General features: G+C 51.7%; 1 protein-coding gene across 1 annotated transcript in view; it reads right to left on the bottom strand.

The window, feature by feature from the left end:
- Nucleotides 1–219: 219 nt before the first annotated feature.
- Nucleotides 220–26,776, bottom strand: part of CDH17 (cadherin 17) — a 68,698-nt gene continuing 42,141 nt past the window's right edge. Inside the window, exons 7-17 of the mRNA XM_054167209.1 lie at nt 22,877–23,008; nt 20,963–21,113; nt 17,589–17,804; nt 16,786–16,862; nt 15,151–15,342; nt 12,191–12,435; nt 8,745–8,875; nt 4,804–5,040; nt 3,049–3,165; nt 2,347–2,463; nt 220–329 (exon numbers count right to left, since the gene is read on the bottom strand). Coding sequence (XP_054023184.1) covers nt 220–329; nt 2,347–2,463; nt 3,049–3,165; nt 4,804–5,040; nt 8,745–8,875; nt 12,191–12,435; nt 15,151–15,342; nt 16,786–16,862; nt 17,589–17,804; nt 20,963–21,113; nt 22,877–23,008 — 1,725 coding nt within the window. The remainder of the gene's footprint in view (nt 330–2,346; nt 2,464–3,048; nt 3,166–4,803; nt 5,041–8,744; nt 8,876–12,190; nt 12,436–15,150; nt 15,343–16,785; nt 16,863–17,588; nt 17,805–20,962; nt 21,114–22,876; nt 23,009–26,776) is intronic.

Genomic DNA, 26,776 nt, shown 5'->3' with positions numbered 1-26,776 from the left:
ACTTCAGCCAAAGCTGGTGTTCTGCTCAAAGGCTGCTGCTTGCATTTGTTGTTTCATGACTGAACAGTGTTACCTACAAAGGTGAGGATCAGCCCCTGGGAGCTTGCTTTTGCATCCTTGTATCCTCAGTTTGTGACAGTCCACTGCTGGGCTTTGGGAGCTCCCCAGCTCACTCCTTCCCAGCACAAAGGGTGTTTTTGTCTGTTGCTGGAGCAGTCACTAAGCCAACCTGTTCAGTTCAGACCTATCCTTGGCATCTTTCTGATGGCTTTTATTCTTGTCTTTCTCTTTGTGTTTCATGTGCCAAAACACACCTCCTACAATGGCACCTGGGAAACAGAGAGCACTCATCAGGAAAGGGAAGGAAAAGCTTCCTGCAAAGGTATTTTAGCAAAGGTTCTGACACCCACACTGTAATATCTACACCTCTTTACCTCTTGAACAGAAACAAACCCTTTAGGGAATGACTTATGCAGTGTTAGACTGGAGTGTTCAGGCACCTGAGGCACTGGTGGGCAAGGCTTCAGGGCTCAGGAGACTGCTCCCAGAGGTATCACAGTATCACTAAGGTTGGAAGAGACCTCAGAGATCATCAAGTCCAACCTGTCACCACAGACCTCATGACTAGACCATGGCACCAAGTGCCACATCCAATCCCCTCTTGAACACCTCCAGGGATGGTGACACCACCACCTCCCTGGGCAGCACATCCCAATGGCCAATCTCTCTTGCTGAAAAGAACTTTCTCCTCACCGCCAGTCTAAACCTCCCCTGGCACAGCTTGAGACTGTGTCCCCTTGTTCTGGTGCTGGTTGCCTGGGAGAAGAGACCAACCCCCACCTGGCTACAACCACCTTTCAGGTAGTTGTAGAAGGCAATGAGGTCTCCCCTGAGCCTCCTCTTCTCCAGGCTAAGCAACCCCAGCTCCCTCAGCCTCTCCTCACAGGGCTGTGCTCCAGACCCCTCCCCAGCTTTGTTGCCCTTCTCTGGACACCTTCCAGCAGCTCAACATCTTTCCTAAACTGAGGGACCCAGAACTGGACACAGGACTCAAGGTGTGGCCTAACCAGTGCTGAGCACAGGGCACAATGACCTTCCTGCTCCTGCTGGCCACACTATTCCTAATACAGGCCAGGATGCCATTGGCCCTCTTGGCCACCTGGGCACACTGCTGGCTCATGTTTAGGCAGCTGTCAATCAGCACCCCCAGGTCCCTCTCTGTTTGGCAGCTCTCAGCCACTCTGACCCCAGCCTGTAGCTGTGCCAGGGGTTGCTGTGGCCAAAGTGCAGCTCCTGGCACTTGGACTTGTTGAATGCCATCCTGTTGGCCTCTGCCCATCTGTCCAGTCAGTTGAGGTCCCTCTGCAGAGCTTTTCTACCCTCTAACATATCAACATCTGCTCCCAGCTTGGTGTCATCTGCAAACTTGCTGATGATTGACTCAATCCCCTCATCCAGATCATCAATGAAGATGTTAAAGAGGATGGGGCCCAGCACTGATCCCTGGGGGACACCACTGGTGCCTGGCTGCCAGCTGGCTGTGGCACCATTCACCACCACTCTCTGGGCTCAGCCTCCAGCCAGTTCCCAACCCAGCACAGAGCTGCTGTCCAAGCCAGGGGCTGAGAGCTTGGCCAGCAGTTTGCTGTGGGGGATGGTGTCAAAGGCCTTGCTGAAGTCCAGGCAGACTACATCCACAGCCTGCCCCACATCCACCAGACAGTCACCTGGGCATAGAAGGAGATCAGGTTGGTCAGGCAGGAGCTGCCCTTCCTAAATCCATGTTGGCTGGGCCTGAGCCCTTGGCCATCCTTCAGGTGCAGTTATTGCCCCCAGGATAATCTGTTCCATCACTTTCCCTGGCTGATGCCAGGATGCCATTGGCCCTCAAGACAGAAACATAACAAATCCTTGCTCAAAAGAAAGGAGCCTTAGGGGCACAATTCCCTGGGGTCTATCAGCTATTCCTAGCAGATACCAAGGAGCTGCTGAAGAACAGCAAAGCTGAGACCACTGACAGCCAAACTGTTCTGTAAGGGACCAAAGTAAGGCATTGTGTGATAGTTAACAATGGAAGAAGCTTGAACAGCCATGGTGAAGATGCTGCTGGAGGAGTTCCCCTGTTCATGGAAGCTCTGAACATGCCTTCTTCCATGTGAAGTTCTTTTGCAGCTGTGTGTTGATGGAGAAGCACAGGCCAAACAAAGCTATCCCTGTGATCCAGAGCTTGCAGGTCAGAAGCAACCATGAGCTCTTCCCTCTTTACCCCCAGCAGGTGAATCGGTGTCACAAATGCATCGGCACCCTCGTGCCTGGCTTTGCATCAAGCAAGAAACTGTGACTTACCAATGATGAGCAGGACTGCCAGAAGGATCCCAACTGCCTGCCCAACAGTTGGCCAGGAGTGCTCTCGTTCTACTTCAATAAAACAGGACATTTCACTTGAGCACTTGCAGATGTTGACTGCAAAACCAGATGCCAGGAGGTTAATCAGAGGCTTCCCAGCCCTGCTGCCCGAGTGCTCGTAGATTTGTAGATTCATGGAATGGTTTGGGCTGGAAAGGACCTCGAAGTTCATCCAGTTCCAACCCCCCTGCCATGGGCAGGGTCACCTCCCACCAGTCCAGGTTGCTCAAGGCCTCATCCAACCCACCCTGGAACACCTCCAGGGAAGGGACAGCCACAACCTCCCTGGGCAACCTGTGCCAGTGTCTCCCCACCCTCACCCTAAGGCATTTCTTTCTAATCTCCAGTCTCAATCTGCCCTCCCCAAGCTTCAATCCACTCTCTTTCATCCTATCACTCCCAGCCCTTGTCAAAAGTCCCACCCCAGCTCTCCTATAGCCTCCTTCAGGTACTGGAAGGCTGCTCTAAGATCTCCCTGGAGCCTTCTTTTCACCAGGCTGAACAGCCGCAGCTCCCTCAGCCTGTGCCCACAGGGGAGGTTCTCCAACCCTGTAATCATTGCCGTGGCCTCCTCTACACCTGCTCCAGCAGCTCATAACTGTAGCTCTTGTCTTGAAACTAAGAGTCATGTGCAATGTATACCTGGCAGATTCACTTCTCCTTGCAGAGGTGGCTTTCCATTGTCATTAACTGTGACTGGGACATAGTAGACCTTCTCCTCAAAGCCAGTGTGCTTCGGGGAGAGGTAAGCATGAGTAGCTGTAAGAAGGAAATGGAACATTGATGTCAGCACGAGAAAGGGATTGAGCTCAACACTCACACCAGCTGCAGGAGCTGGGCTTTGAGGCTGCTTTGCACAGGATGGCAGCTTCTGGTTCCCCCCATGTCTTTCCAGGTCTCAGTGGTCTGCAGACATCAAGTCAAAAGGGACCACTGACACTCCTAGTCTGGCCTTTAGCAGTCAGGGAGTTTCCTTCCTGCTTTCTACAGCAGGCCAGACTTGATCTGGGGGAGTGCAGCTTCACATATAAACCAAGACCTTATAGCAACCATAATCAACTTAAATTATCCCCCAGAAGCCTTAGCAGGACAGGCCATCCTTCTAGAGCACTTACAGAGTCACATCTAAGAGTCTTTAAAACCCTTGGCCAAGTAAAGCTATCACAGCTGTGGAGATCAGCCCAAAGGTTTGGCAATGGCAGTACCTTGTCTGTGTGTCCAGCAGATCCAGGGAGGTTCTCCTCCCCCTACACTCTGCCCTGCTGAGACTTCACCTGGAATACTGCATCCAGTTCTGGGCTCCCCAGATCAAGAGGGACAGGGATCTGCTGGAGAGAGTCCAAGGGAGGGCTGCCAGGATGCTGAAGGGACTGCAGCACTGCCTGAGGAGAGGCTGAGAGCCCTGGGGCTGTTTAGTCTGGAGAGGAGAAGACTGAGAGGGGATCTGATCAATGTCTATCAATAGCTGGGGGGTGGGGGTCAGAAAGGAAGGAACAGGGCCAGGTTCTGCTCAGTTGCACTCTGGGACAGGACAAAGGGCAATGGATGGAAACTCCAGCACAGGAGGTTCCACCTCAACATCAGGAGGAACTTCCTCACTGTGAGGGTGAGAGAACCCTGGAGCAGGCTGCCCAGAGAGGTTGTGGAGTCTCCTCTGGAGCCTTTCCAGCCCTGTCTGCATGTGTTCATGTGCCACCTCTGCTGGATTCTGTGGCCCTGCTCTGGCAGGGGGGTTGGACCTGATGATTTTTTAAGGTCCCTTCCAAATGCATCCAGGTGGGCCTTGAATGTCTCCAGAGAGGGAGACTCCACAGCCCCCCTGGGCAGCCTGCTCCAGGGCTCTGGCACCCTCACAGGGAAAAATTCTTCTTCCTGTTTCCATGGCACTTCCTCTGCCTCAGCTTCCACCAGTGCCCCTTGTGCTGTCCTTGGGCATCACCCAGCAGAGCCTGGCTCCAGCCTCTGGGCACTCACCCTGCACATCTTTATCAGCAGGAATGAGGTCACCTCTCAGTCTCCTCCTCTCCAAGCTACCCTCAGCTCCCTCAGGCTCTCCTCATAAGGAAGATCTTCCACTCCCTTAATATTTTTATGCCTCTGTGCTGCACTCTTTCAAGCAGCTCTCTGAGGTCCTTCTTGACCAGAACTGGACACAATATTCCAGATGTGGCCTCACCAGGGTGGAGTAGAGGGGTAGGAGAACCTCTCTGGACCTACTAACCACAGCTCTTCTAATCCATCCCAGGATGCCCTTGGCCTTCTTGGCCTCAAGGGCACATTGCTGGCTCATGGTCCAAGGTTGGTACAACAGCAGAAATGAAAAGTAATTCAGTATTTGTATTTCTCAGAGTACTTAGAGCCTCCCATAGAATTATAAGAACAGCTTCAGCAACTTACCATTGACTTTGGAGAGTTCCCAGTTACTCCTTGTATGCAAATCATCAGCCAGAGTAAAGGTGAATGTTGAATACCACCACAGTTCATCAGCATCAACAGCTTTGATCAAAGCCCTCTCTCCTCCACTGAGAGGGTAGCAGAAGAAAGGAGGATTATCTGTATCCAACCCTGGGGGGTTGTCATTGACATCTTTTAAGTGTAGCACCAGGACTGCCCTGGATTTCTGAGCTGCATTATCTGTGGAGTTCAACAGAATGCAAAGTTACATCACACCTGGTGCTTACAGGCTGGGTGGCTGTGTTTGTAGCTGCAGGGTAGGAACACCACCAGGCAGGCAGTGGGAGGTGGTGGTCTGTCTGCAGCTTGCAGGCTGCTGAGGCAAGGGCTCAGGAGGTCTGGAAGGGTCTGGAAGGGCTACTGGTAGCTGCCACCTCTTGCAAGTGAAAGGAGGCAGACAGACCACACCTGGCAGTGGTCACATCCAAGGTGACCAGTGCTCTCTGGAGTGCTCTGGTATACTTAATATTCCTTAAGTTTCCCATTCCTCTTCTTTCTATAGCAAATGCAGGTCAATAACCTGCCTTGGGGCCAAGAGAAGGGGCCCAAGGGCTTTCAGAGCTCTGTCACTCCTCCAACCTGCTCCTGCAGGAGCAGCCCCACTCTGTCTCTTTAGAACAGGATAGACTTAACCAGGGTGGAAAAGACCTTTGAGATCATCAAGTCCAACCTATCACCCAACACCATCTCATCAACTAAACCATGGCACCAAGTGCCTCATCCAGGCTCTTCCTAAACACCTCCAGGGATGGGGACTCCACCACCTCCCTGGGCAGCACATCCCAATGGCCAATCTCTCTTTATGGTAAGAATTTCTTCCTAACATCCAGCCTGAACCACAGCATCACAGAATCACCAAGGTTGGAAGAGACCTCAAAGATCATCAAGTCCAACCTGTCACCACAGACCTCATGACTGAACCATGGCACCAAGTGCCACATCCAATCCCCTCTTGAACACCTCCAGGGATGGGGACTCCACCACCTCCCTGGGCAGCACATTCCAATGGTGAACAACTCAGTGAAGAACTTTCTCCTCACCTCCAGCCTAAAACCTCCCCTGGCACAGCTTGAGACTGTGTCCTCTTGTTCTGGTGCTGGTTGACTGGGAGAAGAGACCCACCCCTTCCTGGCTACAACTTCCCTTCAGGTACTTGTAGAGAGCAAGAAGGTCTCCCCTGAGCCTCCTCTTCTCCAGGCTAAGCAACCCCAGCTCCCTCAGCCTCTCCTCACAGGGCTGTGCTCCAGACCCCTCCCCAGCCTTGTTGCCCTTCTCTGGACACCTTCCAGCAACTCAACCTCTTCAGTGCTCCAGCAAACACTCCTTTTTCCTGCCATATGGAAATTACCTTTTGACCTATTTCCCCCTAAACTGCAGCCAGCATTATTGTTCAGCTGTGTTTAACAAGGGAAGTCCAGATTTATACCTCATCAATCAGCTATAGTCTGGAGTTTTTCACCCCCAGATGGCCTATTGGGAAGATTCCAAGAGCTGGAATAATGCATTTGAGATGAGCTGGTGTAGAGGGCTGCAGATATGTTTTCAGGAAGCCCAAACATACCTGCAAGGAAGATTAACATTTTTCTAGCTATAGAGGAAGACAGTGGCAGAAAACTTTGATGCTGGAAACACTGAAGAAATCCTAAGCTTCTCCAGAGGACCTGTGGCAGGTGACTCCATGAAAGCTGTTTCAACCTGCACTGTCTACAGCATCAGGGCCTCTCTTAAGCAGGTTAAATGCTTAAGAAATATATACTGCTGAGGTTCCATCACATGTTCCTCTACTTTTTGTGGGAAGTCCTTCAAGATCAGACTGGATGTGGCTCTGTGCAGCCTTCATCTAGTTGGAGGTGTCCCAATTGACTAGAGGGGTGTCCTGAAGAGTCAAAGGAGAGGCTGAGGGAGCTGGGGTTGCTTAGCCTGGAGAAGAGGAGGCTCAGGGGAGACCTCATTGCTGTCTACAGCTACCTGAAGGGAGGTTGTAGCCAGGTGAGGGTTGGTCTCTTCTCCCAGGCAACCAGCACCACAAGCTGGACATCCTGTTAAGCCATCCTGTCTAGGTTGTGCTTTTGCTAGCAAATGGTGACCAGATGATCTTTGAGGTCCCTTCCAACCTGTTATTCTATAATGGAAATACAGGAGGCTTGGCTGCATGGTTTAGTTGATTGGGTGGTGTTGGATGATAGGTTGGACATGATGGTCTTGAAGGTCTCTTCCAACCTGCTTTATTCTATTCTATTCTAACAAGAGGACACAGTCTCAAGCTGTGCCAAGGGAAGTTTAGGCTCAAGGTGAAGAGAAAGTTCTTCACTGAGAGAGTTGTTACCCATTGGGATGTGCTGCCCAGGGAGGTGGTGGAGTCCCCATCCCTGGAGGTGTTCAAGAGGGGATTGGATGTGGCACTTGGTGCCATGGTCTAGCCATGAGGTCTGTGGTGACAGGTTGGACTTGATGATCCTTGAGGTCTCTTCCAACCTTGGTGATACTGTGACACTGTGAAAAGCCCCAGACAAGCCCTAGCCCAGCCAATAGGCTAAGCAGCTGTGGAAGTGCTAACCTGGACAGTTCCTGGGGTCCAGATGGTCAAGGTAAATGTATAGCAGGTGTGATTAACCCTGTGAGCACCTGTGAGTGTGCAAACCTGGACCCTTCCTGGGCTCCAGATAAACAGGGAGCACTGTGCTTAGCTGTGTGACACAGCTGTGAACTGTGTGTGCCCCTGGCCACGTCTGGATATGCCTCATCCAGCGATCAGGGTTCTGTGTTACCAAAGGGCATTAATTGTCTTGGGACAGTATTTGAACCAGCCCAGAAGTCAGGCAGCTTGCCTTGTCCTCACCCAGACAGCAGCAAGAGCCAAATGCTGCCAGAGTAGCAGCTGGAGAACCTGCTCTAGCAGACCAACAGCTTCACTCAGGCCTTGCACCTGGGCCAAGGCAGAAGGGGGAAAAGCTCCAAGGGAACAGAATGCCAGAAGAGGCTGCAGCCCAGGAAGGGAGCACACAAGAGAGAGGCATCCTAGCCCTCTCTGAGCCAAGGGCAAGCTCCAGAGTGGGAACTGGGCATGAGGTCCTTAGCCCTCTCTGAGCCAAGGGCAAGCTCCAGAGTGGGAACTGGGCATGAGGTCCTCAGCCCTCTCTGAGCCAAGGGCAAGCTCCAGAGTGGGAACTGGGCATGAGGTCCTTAGCCCTCTCTGAGCCAAGGGCAAGCTCCAGAGTGGGAACTGGGCATGAGGTCCTTAGCCCTCTCTGAGCCAAGGGCAAGCTCCAGAGTGGGAACTGGGCATGAGGTCCTTAGCCCTCTCTGAGCCAAGGGCAAGCTCCAGACTGTGAACTGGGCATGAGGTCCTTAGCCCTCTCTGAGCCAAGGGCAAGCTCCAGGCTGGGAACTGGACATGACAAGAGAGTGGTCCTGAGCCCTCTCTGAGCCCTCTCTGTGTTCAAATCACAGCCACAGCATCTGGGAAGACACCAGACAGGGGAGCAAGTCATGAGTCCCCAGCTAATCTGCCATGCCATCCCCTTTGTGGGAAACCACAGATCACAGCACCTGTACTTCCCATTTGAATTGCTGCATTGGGAAGGTTAGCTCTGTGCTTGAACCATGTAAGTGTCTCTGCATGTGCAGTGTAATCCCCACAAGCCAACAACTGACCCTGTGGATACATCTTGTAAATGAGTTGCAGTGGTGTTTGAAGATTCCACTGCCCAAGGTATGGATTACATATCAAACACACATTTGAATTACAGGGGGGGTGGGGGTGGACCAAATGACTTTTGAGGGTCTCTTCCAAGCCAATGCAAGCTGTGAATCTGTGAAGCCTCCCAAAGCAGTAAGGGCAAGGGGTTCCTCTGTGTGTTACAGGGGGTTGCTCCATCACTTACTCATCTCTGCTGCCACAACATCCACTGTGTATATTTCTTGTTGCTCTCGATCCAAAGCAGCAGCAGTGTGTACCTGCCCAGTGGCTGGGTCAATGCTCAGCCACCTCCTCACATCACCTTCTAAGGAGTATCTTTGGGAAGAAATAGGGAAAACAGAAAATAAAGTCATGTACACTGTTCCAGACCAAGGGGGGGAAAAAGAGAGAAACTGCTGCTAGGGCAAACACTTCCTTGTGGATTTGAGGCAAGCAGCCTGGTTATGATTCTACTCAAAGAGAGTCCCAACACTACAGCCAACCAAGAGAGACAGAGTGAGGAAGGGGAGCCAGGATCATTGAGGAGAAGAGTGACAGCAGAACTGTGGGACACCCCCACTCCTCCAGCCTGCACACTGCAACTCCACCTTCCTCCTCACTGAGAAACCTGGGATGCTCCTGAGCTTTTGCTCCCAAAGTGTGCTCTGTCCCAACCCCGTGTCCCTCTCTCCCATCACATCTCCCACACCATGCTTTTGATGGGGGCACAAGCCAAGGGCTGGGGGACAGAGGCCAATGCCATCCTGGCTTGCATTAGGAATAGTGTGGCCAGCAGGAGCAGGGAAGTCATTGTGCCCTGTGCTCAGCACTGGTTAGGCCACACCTTGAGTCCTGTGTCCAGTTCTGGGCCCCTCAGTTTAAGAAGGACATTGAGACACTTGAAGGTGTCCAGAGAAGGGCAACAAGGCTGGGGAGGGGTCTGGAGCACAGCCCTGTGAGGAGAGGCTGAGGGAGCTGGGGTTGTTTAGCCTGGAGAAGAGGAGGCTCAGGGGAGACCTCATTGCTCTCTACAACTACCTGAAAGGCAGTTGTAGCCAGGTAGGGGTTGGTCTCTTCTGCCAGGCAACCAGCACCAGAACAAGAGGACACAGTCTCAAGCTGTGCCAGGGGATGTTTAGACTCGAGGTGAGGAGAAAGTTCTTCCCAGAGAGAGTTGTTGGCCATTGGGATGTGCTGCCCAGGGAGGTGGTGGAGTCCCCATCCCTGGAGGTGTTCAAGGGGAGATTGGATGTGGCACTTGGTGCCATGGTCTAGTTGTGAGGTCTGTGGTGACAGGTTGGACTTGATGATCTTTGAGGTCTCTTCCAGCCTTGGTGACACTGTGAGACTGTGACAGAGGGAGCATTGCAGCCAGGCAGCCCTTTTTGGATCAGCACAGGGCCCCAAGGTTTGGTTTGAACTGTAGTGGTTCTCTCCTGCCAGTCTGGAGCAGCCTGTAACACAGAGTGCTTTCCACTTCACCACTTCATTATCTTTCCATATGATTATTTTTAACCCCCCCACAAAGGTCTCTGGCTGTTCACTCATGGAAATGCAGCAATGAGCATATGAACCACTTCAAGCACAGGCAGCTGCCTGAGCAGATCTGACCTGACCTGACCTTTTCATTCAACAGCTTTGTCCTTTCAGTACCCACTCTTTGAAACCCAGCACCTGGGTATCTTGTACATCTTTTTATGCTGGTTTGGGTTGGTTTTTATTATTTCATGTCCTTTGACCTGTTCTTTTGAGCAGAAATGTGATTTCTATATACATATGAATTCTGGTCATCATCCCCTAGAGCTTCTGGACTCTGTGGCTCACTTGCAAACCAGTTTGACAGAAGGCCAGAAATGCTAAGTTCCCAAAAGTCAGGGGAAAGTGGAATGCCAGATGAGAAACCTCTGGGACTAAACATCCATGGGAGGCCTAACAGCTGTATTCCACAACTCCATTAAGTACTTGATGTTTTGCTGAATTGCAGTTAAATCTCAAGGGTGGTTGGCTTTTGGGTTGGTCTCTTCAGGATCCCAGCTGAGCATTGTGCAGCCAGAGCCACAAATACATGTGCCTCTGCTGTGTAAGGCAGGTTTCCATCATGCCACACAGCACTGTGCATGGATCCATGGGCTGGTAGAGGCTCAAGATGACTTGATCAGAGCACAAGGGGCTGGGCCACCAAATGAGCCTGTCTGAGGTTTTGCATCTCACTCACAAGCGTGGGAGCTGCCTTTGCACAGAGCTTTTCACCCACAGTGGAAGCTATTGGCTTTGGTAGTTGGAAAATGACATTAATGAGCTGTCAGTTACAGACTTGAGCTTCACTACAGGTTTGTGTTTTTGGGGAGAAAAAGCCATGGGCAGCTCCCTGTGGGACATGAAGAGCAGCTCCTGTCCTGCTGGTTCCTAGGGCTACACAGAACATCCTTCATTTGTTAAAAGCATTATGGAAACCTTGCTCTGCCTCTTTCCTGGAGTCATATTTTGACCTCCTTCCTTTTTACTTCCGTGATTCAGAGGCCCCACTGGATGATGTTTGTCACAGCACAGAGATTAAGCTAGTCAGAAAAAGCATAGCCCAGCAGCATGCTGCAGGAGGGTCACCATCCACCACCCCACCACACAGGATCCCAGGACCCCGGGATAGAATAGAATAGAATAGAATAGAATAGAATAGAATAGAATAGAATAGAATAGAATAGAATAGAATAGAATAAACCAGGTTGGAAGAGACCTTTGAGATCATCAAGTCCAACCTATCACCCAACACTATCTAATCAACTAAACCATGGCACCAAGGGCCTCATCCAGGCTCTTCTTAAGCACCTCCAGGGATGGTGACTCCACCACCTCCCTGGGCAGCACATCCCAATGGCCAATCTCTCTTGCTGGGAAGAACTTCTTCCTAACATCCAGCCTGAACCTCCCCTGGCACAGCTTGAGACTGTGTCCTCTTGTTCTGGTGCTGCTTGCCTGGGAGAAGAGACCAACCCCCTCCTGGCTACAACCTCCCTTCAGGGAGTTGTAGAGAGCAAGAAGGTCTCCCCTGAGCCTCCTCTTCTCCAGGCTAAGCAACCCCAGCTCCCTCAGCCTCTCCTCACAGGGCTGTGCTCCAGACCCCTCCCCAGCTTTGTTGCCCTTCTCTGGACACCTTCAAGTCTCTCAATGTCCTTCTTAAACTGAGGGGCCCAGAACTGGACACAGGACTCAAGGTGTGGCCTAACCAGTGCAGAGCACAGGGCAGAATGACCTCCCTGCTCCTGCTGGCCACACTGTTCCTGATGCAGGCCTGGATGCCATTGGCCTTCTCGGCCACCTGGGCACACTGCTGGAATGTTAGGGTTTGGAAGGAACCTCTGGAGATCATTCTGTCCCAGCCCCCTGTGCCAGAGCAGGACCATTGAACCCAGCACAGGTGGCACAGGAACACATCCAGACAGGGCTGGAAAGGCTCCAGAGAGGGAGACTCCACAGTCTCTCAGGGCAGCCTGCTCCAGTGCTCTGTGACCCTCACAGTGAGGCAGTTCCTCCTCATGTTGAGCTGGAACCTCCTGTGCTGCAGTTTATACCCTCAGCCCCTTGTCCCTTACCCTGTGCCTTCACCTTCTACCCCTTGTAACAAATCGCGGTCAATCCTCGATGGGTTTTTACCGTACAGAATCCCCCTCAGGATCAGAGGCCTCCACTGTCACGACCAGAGTGTTGACAGGAATGTCTTCAGACACTTCTTCTTTGTACACAGGCTTGTGGAAAACAGGTGGCTCGTCCACATCTGTCACAAAGACTTTAAAGGTGGCAAGGGAGCTGGAGTTGTACTGCACGCCCGACACGAGGGGCTCGGGGTTTGTGGCGTTGATCACCAGGTCATAGGCTGGAGCTGCTTCAAAATCAAGAGCCTGGAAAACATGGGCAGGGGGAAATGGTGCTGTAAGCCAGGGTGCCTACCAACCTGGAGTACTGCATGCAGGTCTGGAGCCCTCAACACAGGAAGGGCATGGACCTAAGGGAGAGGGTCCAGAGGAGGCCATGAAAGTGATCAGGGGGTTGGAGCAGCTCTGCTACAAGGACAGGCTGAGGGAGCTGGGGGTGCTCAGCATGGAGAAGGGAAGGCTCCTGAGAGACCTAATAGCAGCCTGCCAGTACCTGCAGGGGGCTACAAGAATCACAGAATCACCAAGGTTGGAAGAGACCTCAAAGATCATCGAGTCCAACCTGTCACCACAGACCTCATGACTAGACCATGGCACCAAGTGCCACATCCAATCCCCTCTTGAACACCTCCAGGGATGGGGACTCCACCACCTCCCTGGGCAGCACATCCCAATGGCTAACAACTCTCTCTGGGAAGAACTTTCTCCTCACCTCCAGCCTAAACTTCCCCTGGGGCAGCTTGAGACTGTGTCCTCTTGTTCTGGTTGCTTGCCTGGGAGAAGAGACCAACCCCCACCTGGCTACAACCTCCCTTTAGGTAGTTGTAGAGAGCAATGAGGTCTCCCCTGAGCCTCCTCTTCTCCAGGCTAAGCAACCCCAGCTCCCTCAGCCTCTCCTCACAGGGCTGTGCTCAAGGCCTCTCCCCAGCCTCGCTGCCCTTCTCTGGACACCTTCAAGTGTCTCAATGTCCTTCTTACACTGAGAGGCCCAGAGAGACTGTTTGCAAAGGCCTGCAGGGTCAGGACAAGGGGCAGTGGCTTCAAACTAGAAAAGAACAGATTTAGATTCTATGTTAGGAACAAGTTCTTTACCATGAGGGTAGTAGAGCACTGTAAAAGACTGCCCAGGGATGTGGTTGAGGCCCCATCCCTGGAGATATTCAAGGTGAGGCTGGACAGGACTCTGAGCAACCTGATCTAGTTGAGGATGTCCCTGCTTATGCAGAGTGGGGTTGCACTAGATGACCTTTGGAGGTCCCTTCCAGCCCAGCCCATTCTAAGATTCTATGACTCTATGATTCTTTATTAGCAGGGGGAGCTCCCACAGGACACCACAAAGTCTCCCTCTTCTCAAGCAGATATAGATGCTGGGTGCAGACAAAACAAGGGAGAGCTGTCATCTGCAAGGACACTGGGAGCAGCCCTTTTAAATGAAACCATATGCCCACACAGAGGATTCCTCAGCATCTGCATTTCCTCATGTTGTTGCCACCTAAGTTTGATGACTATATCCTGTTTACAACAGTGGTATTTATAGATCTATCCAAGTCCCAGGTGGCCTTCAGCTGGCAAAAGTCATGTGAGGGTTGCTACAACATGGAGGTTCTCACAATTGCCTCCTTGGGAAAAAGTAACTCTGAGGTTAAGCCTGAAGAGGTTCATAGGATGATTTAGGTTGGAAATGACCTTAAACATCATCCAGTTCCAAGCTCCCTGCATTGGCAAGGACACCTTCTCCTAGACCAGATTGTTCAAGGCCTCATCCATGGTTAGGTTGGGCTTGCTCCACTACCAGCCAGTGTCCTCTCCTGCAAACCATACACTCATAGAATTGTCAGGGTTGGAAGGGGCCTCAAGGCTCAGCCAGTTCCAACCCCCCTGCCATGGCCAGGGACACCTCACACTACAGCAGGTTGCTCACAGCCACATCCAGCCTGGCTGCAAACACCTCCAGGCAGGAGGCTTTCACCACCTCCCTGGGCAACCTGTGCCAGGCTCTCACCACCCTCATGGGGAACAACTTCTTCCTCACATCCAATCTCAATCTACCCATTTCTAGTTTTGCTCCATCCCCCCAATCCTATCAGAGAATCATAGAATCAGTCAGGGTTGGAAGGGACCACAAGGATCATCTAGTTCCAACCCCCTGCCATGGGCAGGGACACCCCACACTAGATCAGCCTGGCCACAGCCTCATCCAGCCTGGGCTTAAACACCTCCAGGGACAGGGCCTCAACCACCTCCCTGGACAACCCATTCCAGGGCTTCACCACTCTCACAGTGAAGAACTTCTTCCTCACCTCCAACCTGAATCTCCCCACCTCCAGCTTCATTCCATTCCCTCTAGTCCTATCACTCCCTGAGATCCTGAGCAGTCCCTCCCCAGCCTTCTTGGAGCCCCCTTCAGATACTGGAAGGCCACAATGAGGTCACCTCAGAGCCTTCTCTTCTCCAGACTGAACAGCCCCAATGTTTTCAGTGACACCCTCGAAAGTCCCTCCTCAGCCTTCTTGTAGCCCCCTTCAGATGCTGGAAGGCCACAATTAGGTCTCCTCAGAGCCTTCTCTTCTCCAGCCTGCACAGCCCCAACTCCCTCAGTCTGTCTCCATAGCAGAGCAGCTCCAGCCCTCTGCTCATCCTTGTGGCCCTTCTCTGGACACCTTCCAGCACCTCCAGATCCTTCCTGTCCCAGGGGCTCCAGAACTGGCCCCAGAGCTCCAGCTGTGGTCTCAGCAGAGTGGATCAGAGGGGGACAATCCCCTCCCTGGCCCTGCTGGCCACACTTCTCTTGCTGCAGCCCAGGCTCTGCTTGGCTCTCTGGGATGCAAGTGCTGACTGCTGGCTCCTGTTGAGCTTGTCCTCCACCATCACATCCATGGCCTTTTCTTCAGGACAGTTCCTGTTCATGGCAAATCTAGGGCTGTATATATGAAAGGGAGGACTATAAACCCATCTGCTCACCTTGTTAACCTTCAGGAACCCTCGGTTTGTTTCAGAATCTGTCTCTATGATGAAGGTATTGTTAGGATCTCCCTCCTTCACTTGGTAAATGATGTAGGAGCTCCCTGTGCCAGGCTCATCTCCATCTGTGGCTTGAATTTCTAATAGTACAGTTCCTACTGGGAGATTTTCAGCAACAGTCACACTGTCATACTGAGGAGAGAGAGATTGTTGGAACAGGACACACAGAGCAACACCTGCAGATAAAAATCTGAGCACTGCAACAAGTTTGTGACCCACAAGCATGGAGGTGTTTTAACCCAGAGCAGCTCCTTGAGGGAGGGAAGCTGTGAGTGCATTTCACTGCAGAGGTGTAACCAGGTCAGAGAGGTGCACAAGAGCAGTTGTGAAGTGCCTTGCAACAGTCCAGGTGAGTTACTTCACTGCCCAGGGGCACCCAGAGCTGCAAGATGGGCAGTAGAATCTCTGCAAAGTTGCTATGTCCCCTTTTGTTTTTAGCCATCTGTTTAAAGGGGATGGGTTCTCTGTCAGTGGACAAGCTGCTAGTACAGCAGGAGTCCCACACCTTTAGCTCCTCTGGTGGAACCACACCACAAGCACTGCTCACAGCAGTAGGGCTGCTTTGAGCACTGCAGACACAGCTCCTCTGCACCCAGTGAGCACTCTAGACACTGAATGCCACATCATCAATTGCTCTGTGCACCACAGGCCATGGCCACACCAGCAGCCTAGCTCCATCTACTCTATATGATGTGTGCCCTGACCTAGAGTGTCATCTTGAGACCAAGTCCAGGTCTGAGGCTTTGAGGTAAGAAGGTCACCAGCCTGCTATGGAGGCACCTAGACTGCTCCTGTGATTGTCAGCAGAGAGCTGGGCAGTGCAGCCAGCAAAACCCAGAGTCCAGCACAGCTTCCCAGAGTGGGCACCTACACCTGATGGAGTAGGAGACAGCTCTCCTAAGCCCACCATCTACATTGCCTACAAGTATGGTGGGAGCTTAGACACGTAGAGGTAGACACTCTACCTACTAGAGCATCTGCAGGGAGGCTTGGGCTAGCTGGCAGGCCTGCAGGTCTCTCTCTCAGATGCCAGCACCCTCACAAGGGGAAGAGGCAAGAGCCTGATACCTGTTCCACAGCCAAAGGCCAGCAGACAGACATTTGGACATGAGTCACTGGTCATTGTTTCTGGTTAAGGCAAACAGCCCTTGACTTCCATTCACCTTCTGGCCTTTCTGGATACCTCAATAACGTGTTTGGAAGGGAACCTGGGAGATATTGGCTCTTTCTTTTTTTCTTCTCTATTTACCTGCTTCAATTCATTTTAAAGTCTTTCCTTCCCCCTTTCCCTCCAGAACCTACATTCCTTTAACAGAATCATTCCTTTCTGTAGACAGAGCTCTCCACTGAGCAAATGACTTAATGTTTCAGAATTAACTATGAGTCAGTCCCACTGTTCACTATCTAGGCAGAGCTTATAGGCAGGCTTTGCAGCAAGGCCTTGCCTTCATTTTCACTAGTGGCTTGTTCTGGTTCTCATTATGCAAATGGTTTCCTTCCCACTGGCATTCTATGGAGATGGAATGTATGCTCACACATTTGTCAGACAGCAAACCCAGGGCTAAAAATACTCACATCTGATCTTTCAAAGATGGGAATCTGGTCATTGATGTCAATGACATGTACTTGCACATCACAGACTGTTTGGAATGCTGCATGGAAAGAGAACAAACGTCATGGCAATCCTCCTGCTGAAAATAGCTTCCCTCCAAAAGGGCTCACTGTCAGCAAAAGTGAATGCTGCCAGTTGCCCAGGCCAAGCAAAGCTCTGCTGCTGGAAGAAGCACTTGAACTCCAACATCTCTTTGTCAGTGAAAACTTCATTCACTCTGGGGCCAAGTAGCCTGTGGTCAGGGATGTAAGGACAAGGTGAGGAGAAAGTTCTTCACTGAGAGAGTCGTTCACCCTTGGAATGTGCTGCCCAGGGAGGTGGTGGAGTCCCCATCCCTGGAGGTGTTCAGGAGGAGATTGGATGTGGCACTTGAAGCTATGGTTTAGTAGTCACGAGGTGTTGGGTGGCAGGTTGGACTTCATGATCTCTGAGGTCTTTTCCAACCTTATTGATTCTATGATTCTATATTTTGTACATCTTCTTTGCATTCCATTGTAGCCTGCAGTTTTGCTTGTACATACAGCTTCATTTGCTTCCAGCTGAGCTGCTCTGGCAATTTAATGCTGGGGGGAATTTTCAACCCACCACATCCCTGTATCTCAAGATCAAGGCAGTACCACACCAGAGCAAGCCTGACCTCAGTGCTGCTGCCTGGCCAGTGAATCCTCCAGGTCTCCTCTCATCCCTTGGACTCAGAGCACAGGGGGTGGCAATGTGAACAGAATGAACAGAGTTATTCCAATGCATAACAGCAGGTTTTACTTACCTGTATCTGACACCAGCACCTTCAAAGTGTAGTTGGATGCCATGCCCCTGTTTAAGGACTGGCTGGTTAACTGCAAAACCCCAGTGTCTTGCTGAATGATGAACAGCTGGCCTGTAGGAATAGCAGGAACCTGACTTTGGATGCTGAATAGCAGACGAGAGTTCAGGGTGTCCTCCTGGTCCATGTCCGTGGCAAACACAGTGCCAATACTGCTGCCTGTGGCAGAGGAGACACCAGTCAGTCAGAAAATGCAATGGCCCTGTCCCTCCACAGAGGTGCATGCTGGCAACAGTCACCACACAACCCAGAGTAGAGCTGGTTGGAAGAGACCTCCAAGATAGAATAGAATAGAATAGAACAAACCAGGTTGGAAGAGACCTTCAAGATCATCGTGTCCAACCTATCATCCAACACCACCTAATCAACTAACCCATGGCACCAAGCATCCTGTCAAGCCTCGCCCTGAACAGCCCCAGCGACAGCGACCCCACCACCTCCTCAGGCAGCACATTACAGTGGGCAATCACTCTCTCTGGGTAAAACTTCCTCCTAACCTCCAGCCTAAACCTCCCCTGGTGCAGCCTGAGACTGTGTCCTCTTGTTCTGGCACTGGTTGCCTGGGAGAAGAGACCAACCCCTGCCTCACTACAACCCCCCTTCAGGTAGTTGTAGAGAGCAATAAGGTCACCCCTGAGTCTCCTCCTCTCCAGGCTAAGCAACCCCAGCTCCCTCAGCCTCTCCTCACAGGGCTGTGCTCCAAGCCCCTCACCAACCTTGTCACCCTTCTCTGGACTCATTCCAGCAAGTCAGCCTCCTTCCTAAACTGAGGGGCCCAGAACTGGACACAGGACTCAAGGTGTGGCCTAACCAGTGCAGTGTACAGGGCACAATGACTTCCCTGCTCCTGCTGGCCACACTGTTCCTGATGCAGGCCAGGATGCCATTGGCCCTCTTGGCCACCTGGGCACACTGCAGGCTCTTGTTCAGCCTACCATCAACCAGCACCCCCAGGTCCCTTTCCACCTGGCTGCTCTCAGCCACTCTGACCCCAGCCTGTAGCTCTGCATGGGGTTGCTGTGGCCAATGTGCAGAACCTGGCACTTGGATGTGTTCAATCTCCTGCCCTTGGACTCTGCCCATCTGTCCAGCCTGTCGAGGTCCCTCTGCAGAGCCTCTCTACCCTCCAGCAGATCAACTCCTGCCCCCACCTTGGTGTCGTCAGCAAATTCACTGATGACAGACTCAATGCCCTCATCCAGATCATCAGTGAAGATGTTAAAGAGGATGGGGCCCAGCACTGATCCCTGGGGCACACCACTGGTGCCTGGCTGCCAGCTGGCTGTGGCACCATTCACCACCACTCTCTGGGCTCAGCCTCCAGCCAGTTCCTAACCCAATGCAGTGTGCTCCCATCCAAGCCATGGGCTGACAGCTTGGCCAGGAGTCTGCCATGGGGGACGGTGTCAAAGGCCTTGCTGAGGTCCAGACAGACTCCATCCACAGCCTGCCCCACATCCACCAGGCAGTCACCTGGGCATAGAAGGAGATCAGGTTGGTCAGGCAGGACCTGCCCTTCCTAAACCCATGCTGGCTGGGCCTGATCCCTTGGCCATCCTGTAAGTGCTGTGTGACTGCACTCAAGATGACTGTTCCATAATAAGATGACCTGTTCCATAATAAGATAAGCCAATCCAACCTTCCACCCACCCCAGAACGGTCAACACCAAACCATGTGCCTAAGCACCAGGTCTACAGGCTGCTTGAACACCCCCAGGGATGGTGACTCCAGCACTGCCCTGGGCAAACCATTCCAAAGGTTGAGAGCATTTTCAGGGAAGAAATATTGCCTAATATCCAGCCTGAACCTCCTCTGGTACAGCTTGGAACCATTTCCCCTAGGCCTGCCTCTTGTCATCAAGGAGAAGAGGCTGCCCCCTCCTCGCTCCAACCTCCCTTCAGGGAGCTGTAGAGAGCAATAGCAATGCAAATAAAAAATGCAGCTGTGTGGAGAACACTGCAATGGACTCAATCATTTGACTCCTGGGTGTTTCTCCTTTAGCATCCCAAACAGCTGGTTTGGGCTTGGGGCAGTCAGGAGGTCTGTGCTTAATCATGAGGTCTGTGGTGACAGGTTGGACTTGATGATCTTTGAGGTCTCTTCCAGCCTTGGTGGTGATTCTGTGATTCAGTCCAGAGTGGCTGGGCTACATGTTTTGATCACAAACAGCCTTGAACCAAACATCTGATCCAGTACCTGAAGGGAACCTAGGAGAGGGCTGCTGAGGGACTGTTTGCAAAGGCCTGCAGTGATAGGATGAGGGGCAATGGTTTGAACTTAGAGAAGAGCAAATTTAGATGGATGTTAGGAACAAGTTCTTTATCATGAGGGTGGTGGAACACTGGAACAGGTTGCCCATGGAGGTGGTTGAGGACCCATCCCTGGAGATATTCAAGGTGAGGCTGGACAGGGCTCTGAGCAACCTGATCTAGTTGAGGATGTCCGGGCTGACTGCAGAGGGGTTGGACTGGATGAGCTTTGGAGGTCCCTTCCAACCCAAACCTTTCTATGATTCTATGTGAAGTCCTGGGGGCAGGTTTCAGTGCATTGAAGCCAAAGACACTATGCTGGGGGAACATCTGGATGAGGAGCAATGGGTTCATGCCACTTTTAGAGCAGCATTTCTTGCATTAGGAATGAAAGGGCTGCTTTTCTTTACACACTCTAAGCAGTTGTCCAGAACTGTGGTTGGGGGGAAAATGCAGTTTTTCTATTTCAAAAGGAGCAGCATATATTTAAGTAGGGGTCTTGAACAACCTTCTCAGGTTATGGAAATCCCTTCCATGTCAATGATCCTTGAGGTCTCTTCCAACCTTAGTGATACTGTGATACTGTAATTACTGAAGCAAAACCAACAGGGCTGATTGCACAGGAGAACATTTCTCTGGGACAGCTACCTTTTACCCTTTGGTATCAGAGTTTCCAGCTTTATTTGCACCCAGAAGGAAACAAAAACAGGACTAGAATGATGTGTCAGGAAGGAAGTGGCAGCCTCTGCTCCCTTGTGCCCTGGGGTAGGACAAGAGGCAATGGATGGAAACTACAGCACAGGAAGTTCCACTTCAACATGAGGAAGAACTTCTTCACTGTGAGGGTCACAGAGCACTGGAGCAGGCTGCCCAGAGAGGTTGTGGAGTCTCCTGCTCTGGAGCCTTTTCAGCCCTGTCTGGATGTGTTCCTGTGTGACCTGTGCTGGATTGTATGGTCCTGCTCTGGCAGGGGGGGTTGGACTTGATGATCTTTGGAGGTCCCTTCCAACCCCTAGCATCCTGGGATCCTGTGATGCTGTGTGAAGGAGTGGAAGATGTTTTCTTACCTGCACCTTCATTTTCTTGAACTTCCAGCACAGTGAGGGCCTGCTGGCACACAGGGGGGTTGTCATTAATGTCCTCCACAATAACATGAATCTGCAGGGGCTTGTCCACCAGTTCCCCCTCTTTATCTTTTGTGACCACAAAGAAAGTATACTGCAAGGAGAACACTGAGGTTTAGATGTGCTGAATGGCTGCTGTGACAATGTTTGGTGTTTAGATGCTTACCTATGGGACCATTCCATGCAAATGAAATACTCTCTCATATGTTTGCTCAGTATTTTCATTCTCTTTGATTCAGAGCTCTTCCATCATCCCTCAGGGCCTGAGGTCTGAGTTGGCAAAAGCATTTAAAAGCCCTGAATATTTATACTGCACTGCAAACTGCCTCTCACAAAACCTCAAGAAATCCAGGCATATCACTTTTTTGGCACTGCAAATTCATCTGTCAACATACAGAGATGGGATTCCTCCATCCTACCTGATCTCTGGCCTATTCTGTGCCCAAAGTTCAGAATTACAGAGTTAACCAGGTTGGAAAAGACCTTCAGGACCACCAAGTCCAACCTATCACCCAACACCATCTAATCAACTAAACCATGGCACCAAGTGCACATCCAATCCCTTTTTTAACACCTCCAGGGATGGTGACTCCACCACCTCCCTGGGCAGCACATCCCAATGGCAAATTACTCTTTCTGGGAAGAACTTTCTCCTCACCTCCAGCCTAAACTTCCCCTGGCACAGCTTGAGACTGTGTCCTCTTGTTCTGGTGCTGATTGCCTGGGAGAAGAGACCAACCCCCACCTGGCTACAGCCTCCCTTCAGGTAGTTGTAGAGAGCAAGAAGGTCTCCCCTGAGCCTCTTCTTCTCCAGGAAGCAAAAGGGGACAGAAGATTTGAGTACAGTGTCCAGTTCAATTTAAGAAGGACATTGAGGCACTTGAAGGTGTCCAGAGAAGGGCAACAAAGCTGGGGAGGGGTCTGGAGCACAGCCCTGAAGGGAGGCTGAGGGAGCTGGGGTTGCTTAGCCTGGAGAAGAGGAGGCTCAGGGGAGACCTTCTTGCTCTCTCCAACTCCCTGAAGGGAGGTTGCAGCCAGGTGGGGGTTGGTCTCTTTTCCCAGGCAAGCAGCACCAGGAGGACACAGTCTCAAGCTGTGCCAGGGGAGGTTTAGGCTGGAGGTGAGGAGAAAGTTCTTCCCAGAAAGAGTAATTTGCCATTGGGATGTGCTGCCCAGGGAGGTGGTGGAGTCCCCATCCCTGGAGGTGTTAAAAAAGGGATTGGATGTGCACTTGGTGCCATGGTTTAGTTAGTCATGAGACGTTGGGTGACAGGTTGGACTTGATGATCTCTGAGGTCTTTTCCAACCCTATTGATTCACTCATTCTGTGATTTTCTGTCTAAAAGACCCCCTAGTAAGCAATTTCAGTGAACTTCACAGTTGCAACTGCAAGTTCAACTCAGCTCCTGCTGTGAAGTGATCCCTGAGGCCCTTGTAATCTGGACTAGCCCTGAGACATCAAAATTTCCTGCCCTTCACAAGTGCCACTGCCTAACTCTTGCTCTTTCCTCAATCCTGCCATGGTTAGCCTGTGTTGTATGTTGCCCATAGACTGTGGGCAGTGACTGGAGCTGCCAGCCCCGTGGGAGGTGTTGTAGGGTTCCAAGCTGAAGGCTGTTTCCAGTGCAGTAGATGAATGTGCTTTCATACCTATTAAAGCCATTCCCAAACACAAATGACAAGAAACAAACCTTTTCCTTCTTTCCCTCCCCCTGCCCCCCACTTCTATCCTTTCTAGTTGGCTTTCCCACATTTATTCCCACACCAGTAACCAGCTTCCTGCTATGGGGAGGTTTTAGGTGGTTTGTTGTGGGGGTTTATTCCCCCCAGTCAGTGAGGTTCTATGTGTTTACTTACAGCATCCTTTTCTTCCCTGTCCAGTGGTTCAGTCACATAAATGACCCCATCCTGGTCGATGGAGAACGGCAGCCTGGGCAACTTTTCCTTTTCAAACACGTCAAAAGTGACATCTGGTTCATTTGAGTGCACCTGAATAGAACAGAATAGAACAAACCAGGTTGGAAGAGACCTTCAAGATCATCGTGTCCAACCTATCATCCAACACCACCTAATCAACTAACCCATGGCACCAAGCATCCTGTCAAGCCTCACCCTGAACACCCCCAGCGACGGCAACCCCACCACCTCCTCAGGCAGCCCATTCCAGTGGGCAATCACTCTCTCTGTGTAAAACTTCCTCCTAACCTCCAGCCTAAACCTCCCCTGATGCAGCCTGAGACTGTGTCCTCTTGTTCTGGTGCTGGTTGCCTGGGAGAAGAGACCAGACTCTGCCTGACTACAACCTCCCTTCAGGTAGTTGTAGAGAGCAATAAGGTCACCCCTGAGTCTCCTCCTCTCCAGGCTAAGCAACCCCAGCTCCCTCATCTCTCCTCGTAGGGCTTATGCCCCAAGCCCCTCACCAACCTTGTTGCCCTTCTCTGGACACGCTCCAGCAAATCAAAATCCTTCCTAAACTGAGGGGCCCAGAACTGGACACAGGACTCAAGGTGTGGCCTAACCAGTGCAGTGTACAGGGGCAGAATGACCTCCCTGCTCCTGCTGGCCACACGGTTCCTGATGCAGGCCAGGATGCCATTGGCCCTGTTGGCTGCCTGGGCACACTGCAGGCTCATGTTCAGCCTACCATCAACCAGCACCCCCAGCTCCCTTTCCACCTGGCTGCTCTCCAGCCACTCTGACCCCAGCCTGTAGCTCTGCATGGGGTTGCCATGGCCAAAGTGCAGCCCCTGGCACTTGGATGTGTTCAGTCTCCTGCCCTTGGCCTCTGCCCATCTGTCCAGCCTGTCGAGGTCCCTCTGCAGAGCCTCTCTACCCTCCAGCAGATCAACTCCTGCCCCCAGCTTGGTGTCGTCAGCAAATTTACTGCTGATGGACTCAATGCCCTCATCCAGATCATCAGTGAAGATGTTAAAGAGCATGGGGCCCAGCACTGATCCCTGGGGCACACCACTGGTGCCTGGCTGCCAGCTGGATGTGGCACCATTCACCACCACTCTCTGGGCTCAGCCTCCAGCCAGTTCCTAACCCATCGCAGTGTGCTCCCATCCAGGCCAGGGGCTGACAGCTTGGCCAGGAGTTTGCTGTGGGGATGGTGTCAAAGGCCTGAAAACACAGAAATAAATCAGGAGGGTGGACTGACATTTAACAGGGATCCTTTCTGGACCAGAAACAGAAAAGGCTGCATTCCTGAGAGCTTCATAAACCAGAAAGTCAGCAGTTTGGCAAGCTCTTGGGGTGAGCTGCAGAAAACCAGTCTGATAATCTGCCTCTTCTCTTTGAAGAGCTGTGATGAAGCCATTTCACCTCAGTTTGTCCAGCTGTCCAGGTGGGCTACAGCACATCTCTTTTATGGATAGGTTTAGAGATGTGGAGCTGAATGGTAATACACAAGAAGAAAGCACTGTAGGTGTGCTTGAATGTCTTGACACTAATTGGTTCCATCTCCTTACACTCTCTTCTTGCCTGTGGCTTTGGTTTATCTAATTCTGAGCTATGGAGCAAGAAAGCAAGCACCCAGCACCCATCTGCACTTGTGTGAGCACCCATCAAAGTCTGTGGTCTGGGATCTCTAGTGGCATGCTTCAGATTTAAAATGCAATGGATTCATTAGAAGACTGCTAATTAGTGAAGGGGTCCATACTACTAATAATAGTAGTCCATACTACTTATAGTGTGGCCAGCAGGAGCAGGGAGGTCATTCTGCCCTATACTCAGCACTGGTTAGGCCACACCTTGAGTCCTGTGTCCAGTTCTGGGCCCCTCAGTTTAAGAAGGACATTGAGACACTTGAAGGTGTCCAGAGAAGGGCAACAAAGCTGGGGAGGGGTCTGGAGCACAGCCCTGTGAGGAGAGGCTGAGGGAGCTGGGGTTGCTTAGCCTGGAGAAGAGGAGGCTCAGGGGAGACCTTCTTGCTCTCTCCAACTCCCTGAAGGGAGGTTGTAGCCAGGTGGGGGTTGGTCTCTTCTCCCAGGCAACCAGCACCAGAAAAAGAGGACACAGTCTCAAGCTGTGCCAGGGGAGGTTCAGGCTGGATGTTAGGAAGAAATTCTCCCCAGAAAGAGAGATTGGCCACTGGGATGTGCTGCCCAGGGAGGTGGTGGAGTCACCATCTCTGGAAGTGTTTAGGAAGAGCCTGGATGAGGCACTTGGTGCCATGGTTTAGCTGATGAGATGGTGTTGGGTGATAGGTTGGACTTGATGATCTCAAAGGTCTTTCCCAACCAGGTTCATCCTGTGATACAGTTCATGTTTTGTACTGCCTAGCAGCAGCTGCATTTGATTTTCCCCTAGGCAGAGTCAACATGGCATGTGAAACTAATCTCCAGAATGGGAGCTCCATCCCATGTTAGTTTTCCTTCCTTGGCACTGCTCAGTTACTCTTGCACACTGGATCCAAGGAATCCTGCCATGTCCAAGGGATGACAGCTGTGGGAATGTCAGTGCCAAGGCATTTCTCTAAGTCCAACATTACTGAAAGGCTGCTGGGCTGCTAGTTAATATTTATTGATGGATGTATCGCCACCGGCCTGCAGTCACCACCAAACCATCTTGCATTTGCACTGGGAAAAGAGGAATATCTGGGGAATGCAGCATGCTGAAGCAGGGCTTCTCAGTCCTTCTGGGGTCCTTTTGATATAGCAGGTGTGCTGCATCAGAAAAAACAGTGCCAAAACTGGTCACAGCAGCTGAGCCTGAGGGTGGGGGACTGCCCGCAACAGGGTTGCGTTGGAGCTGGTCCCCTGCCAAGCTCTCCTGCAGATGGAAGAAGCTAACCTCAAAACAACCTTCAACAGGTTAACCAACCCTTGGTTTGCCCAAAGCTTGGAAGGGCTGAATGTTAGAGCAATGCTGGAAGTGCTCTAAGAAACACATTGGGAAAGGAGAGTGTCACCTCCACAGAGGCATCCAACTGCCATACGTCTGTCTGCAAGTTCCCTTCAGGTGTCTCAGGAGCTTTGTCTCTCATACTGTGCCAAATAGCCTTGTAAAGCACAGTTTTTTTCCTCCTCCAGCCTGTAACAGGATTCTCCAAACATTTCCTTTGTCTATGGGTTATTCTCACACACAGGCAGTGCTAGCACCCTCTCCAAGCTGAAGGGCAAAGTCTAGTCATACTGTTTGAATCATAGAATTGCCAGGGTTGGAAGGGACCTCAAGGCTCAGCCAGTTCCAACCCCCTGCCATGGGCAGAGACACCTCACACTACAGCAGGTTGCTCACAGCCACAGCCAGCCTGGCTGCAAACACCTCCAGGCAGGAGGCTTCCACCTGGCACATGCTGTGCCAGTGTCTCACCACCCTCATGGGCAACAACTTCTTCCTAACATCCAATCTGAATCTACCCATTTCTAGTTTTGCTCCATCCCCCCCAGTCCTATCACTCCCTGACACCCTCAGAAGTCCTTCCCCAGCTTTCTCGGAGCCCCCTTCAGATACTGGAAGGCCACAAGAAGGTCTCCTCAGAGCCTTCTCCTCTCCAGACTGAACAGCCCCAACTCTCTCAGTTTGTCCTCATAGCAGAGATGCTCCAGTCCTGGTGACTCAGTCACCTTCAAACCATTAACAAGTTAATGAGACCTGCACTAAGAATCATTTCCAAAGGATAGCTATATGAAAAGACAACTGGGAGGGTCTCAAGTCCTTCTGGAGATGTTTGCTATTGAATGCAGTGGGGACAGCCTCACAGTTAGCTGGGAGAAAATGACACTGTGGTACCAAAGAGAAGCACAAAGGGCC

Source organism: Dryobates pubescens, chromosome 14, assembly GCF_014839835.1.
Source record: "Dryobates pubescens isolate bDryPub1 chromosome 14, bDryPub1.pri, whole genome shotgun sequence".
NCBI classification, from domain to species: Eukaryota; Metazoa; Chordata; class Aves; order Piciformes; family Picidae; genus Dryobates; species Dryobates pubescens.
The sequence above is the reverse complement of the archived record's forward strand: the minus strand, read 5'-3'. Positions and strand labels throughout refer to the sequence as shown.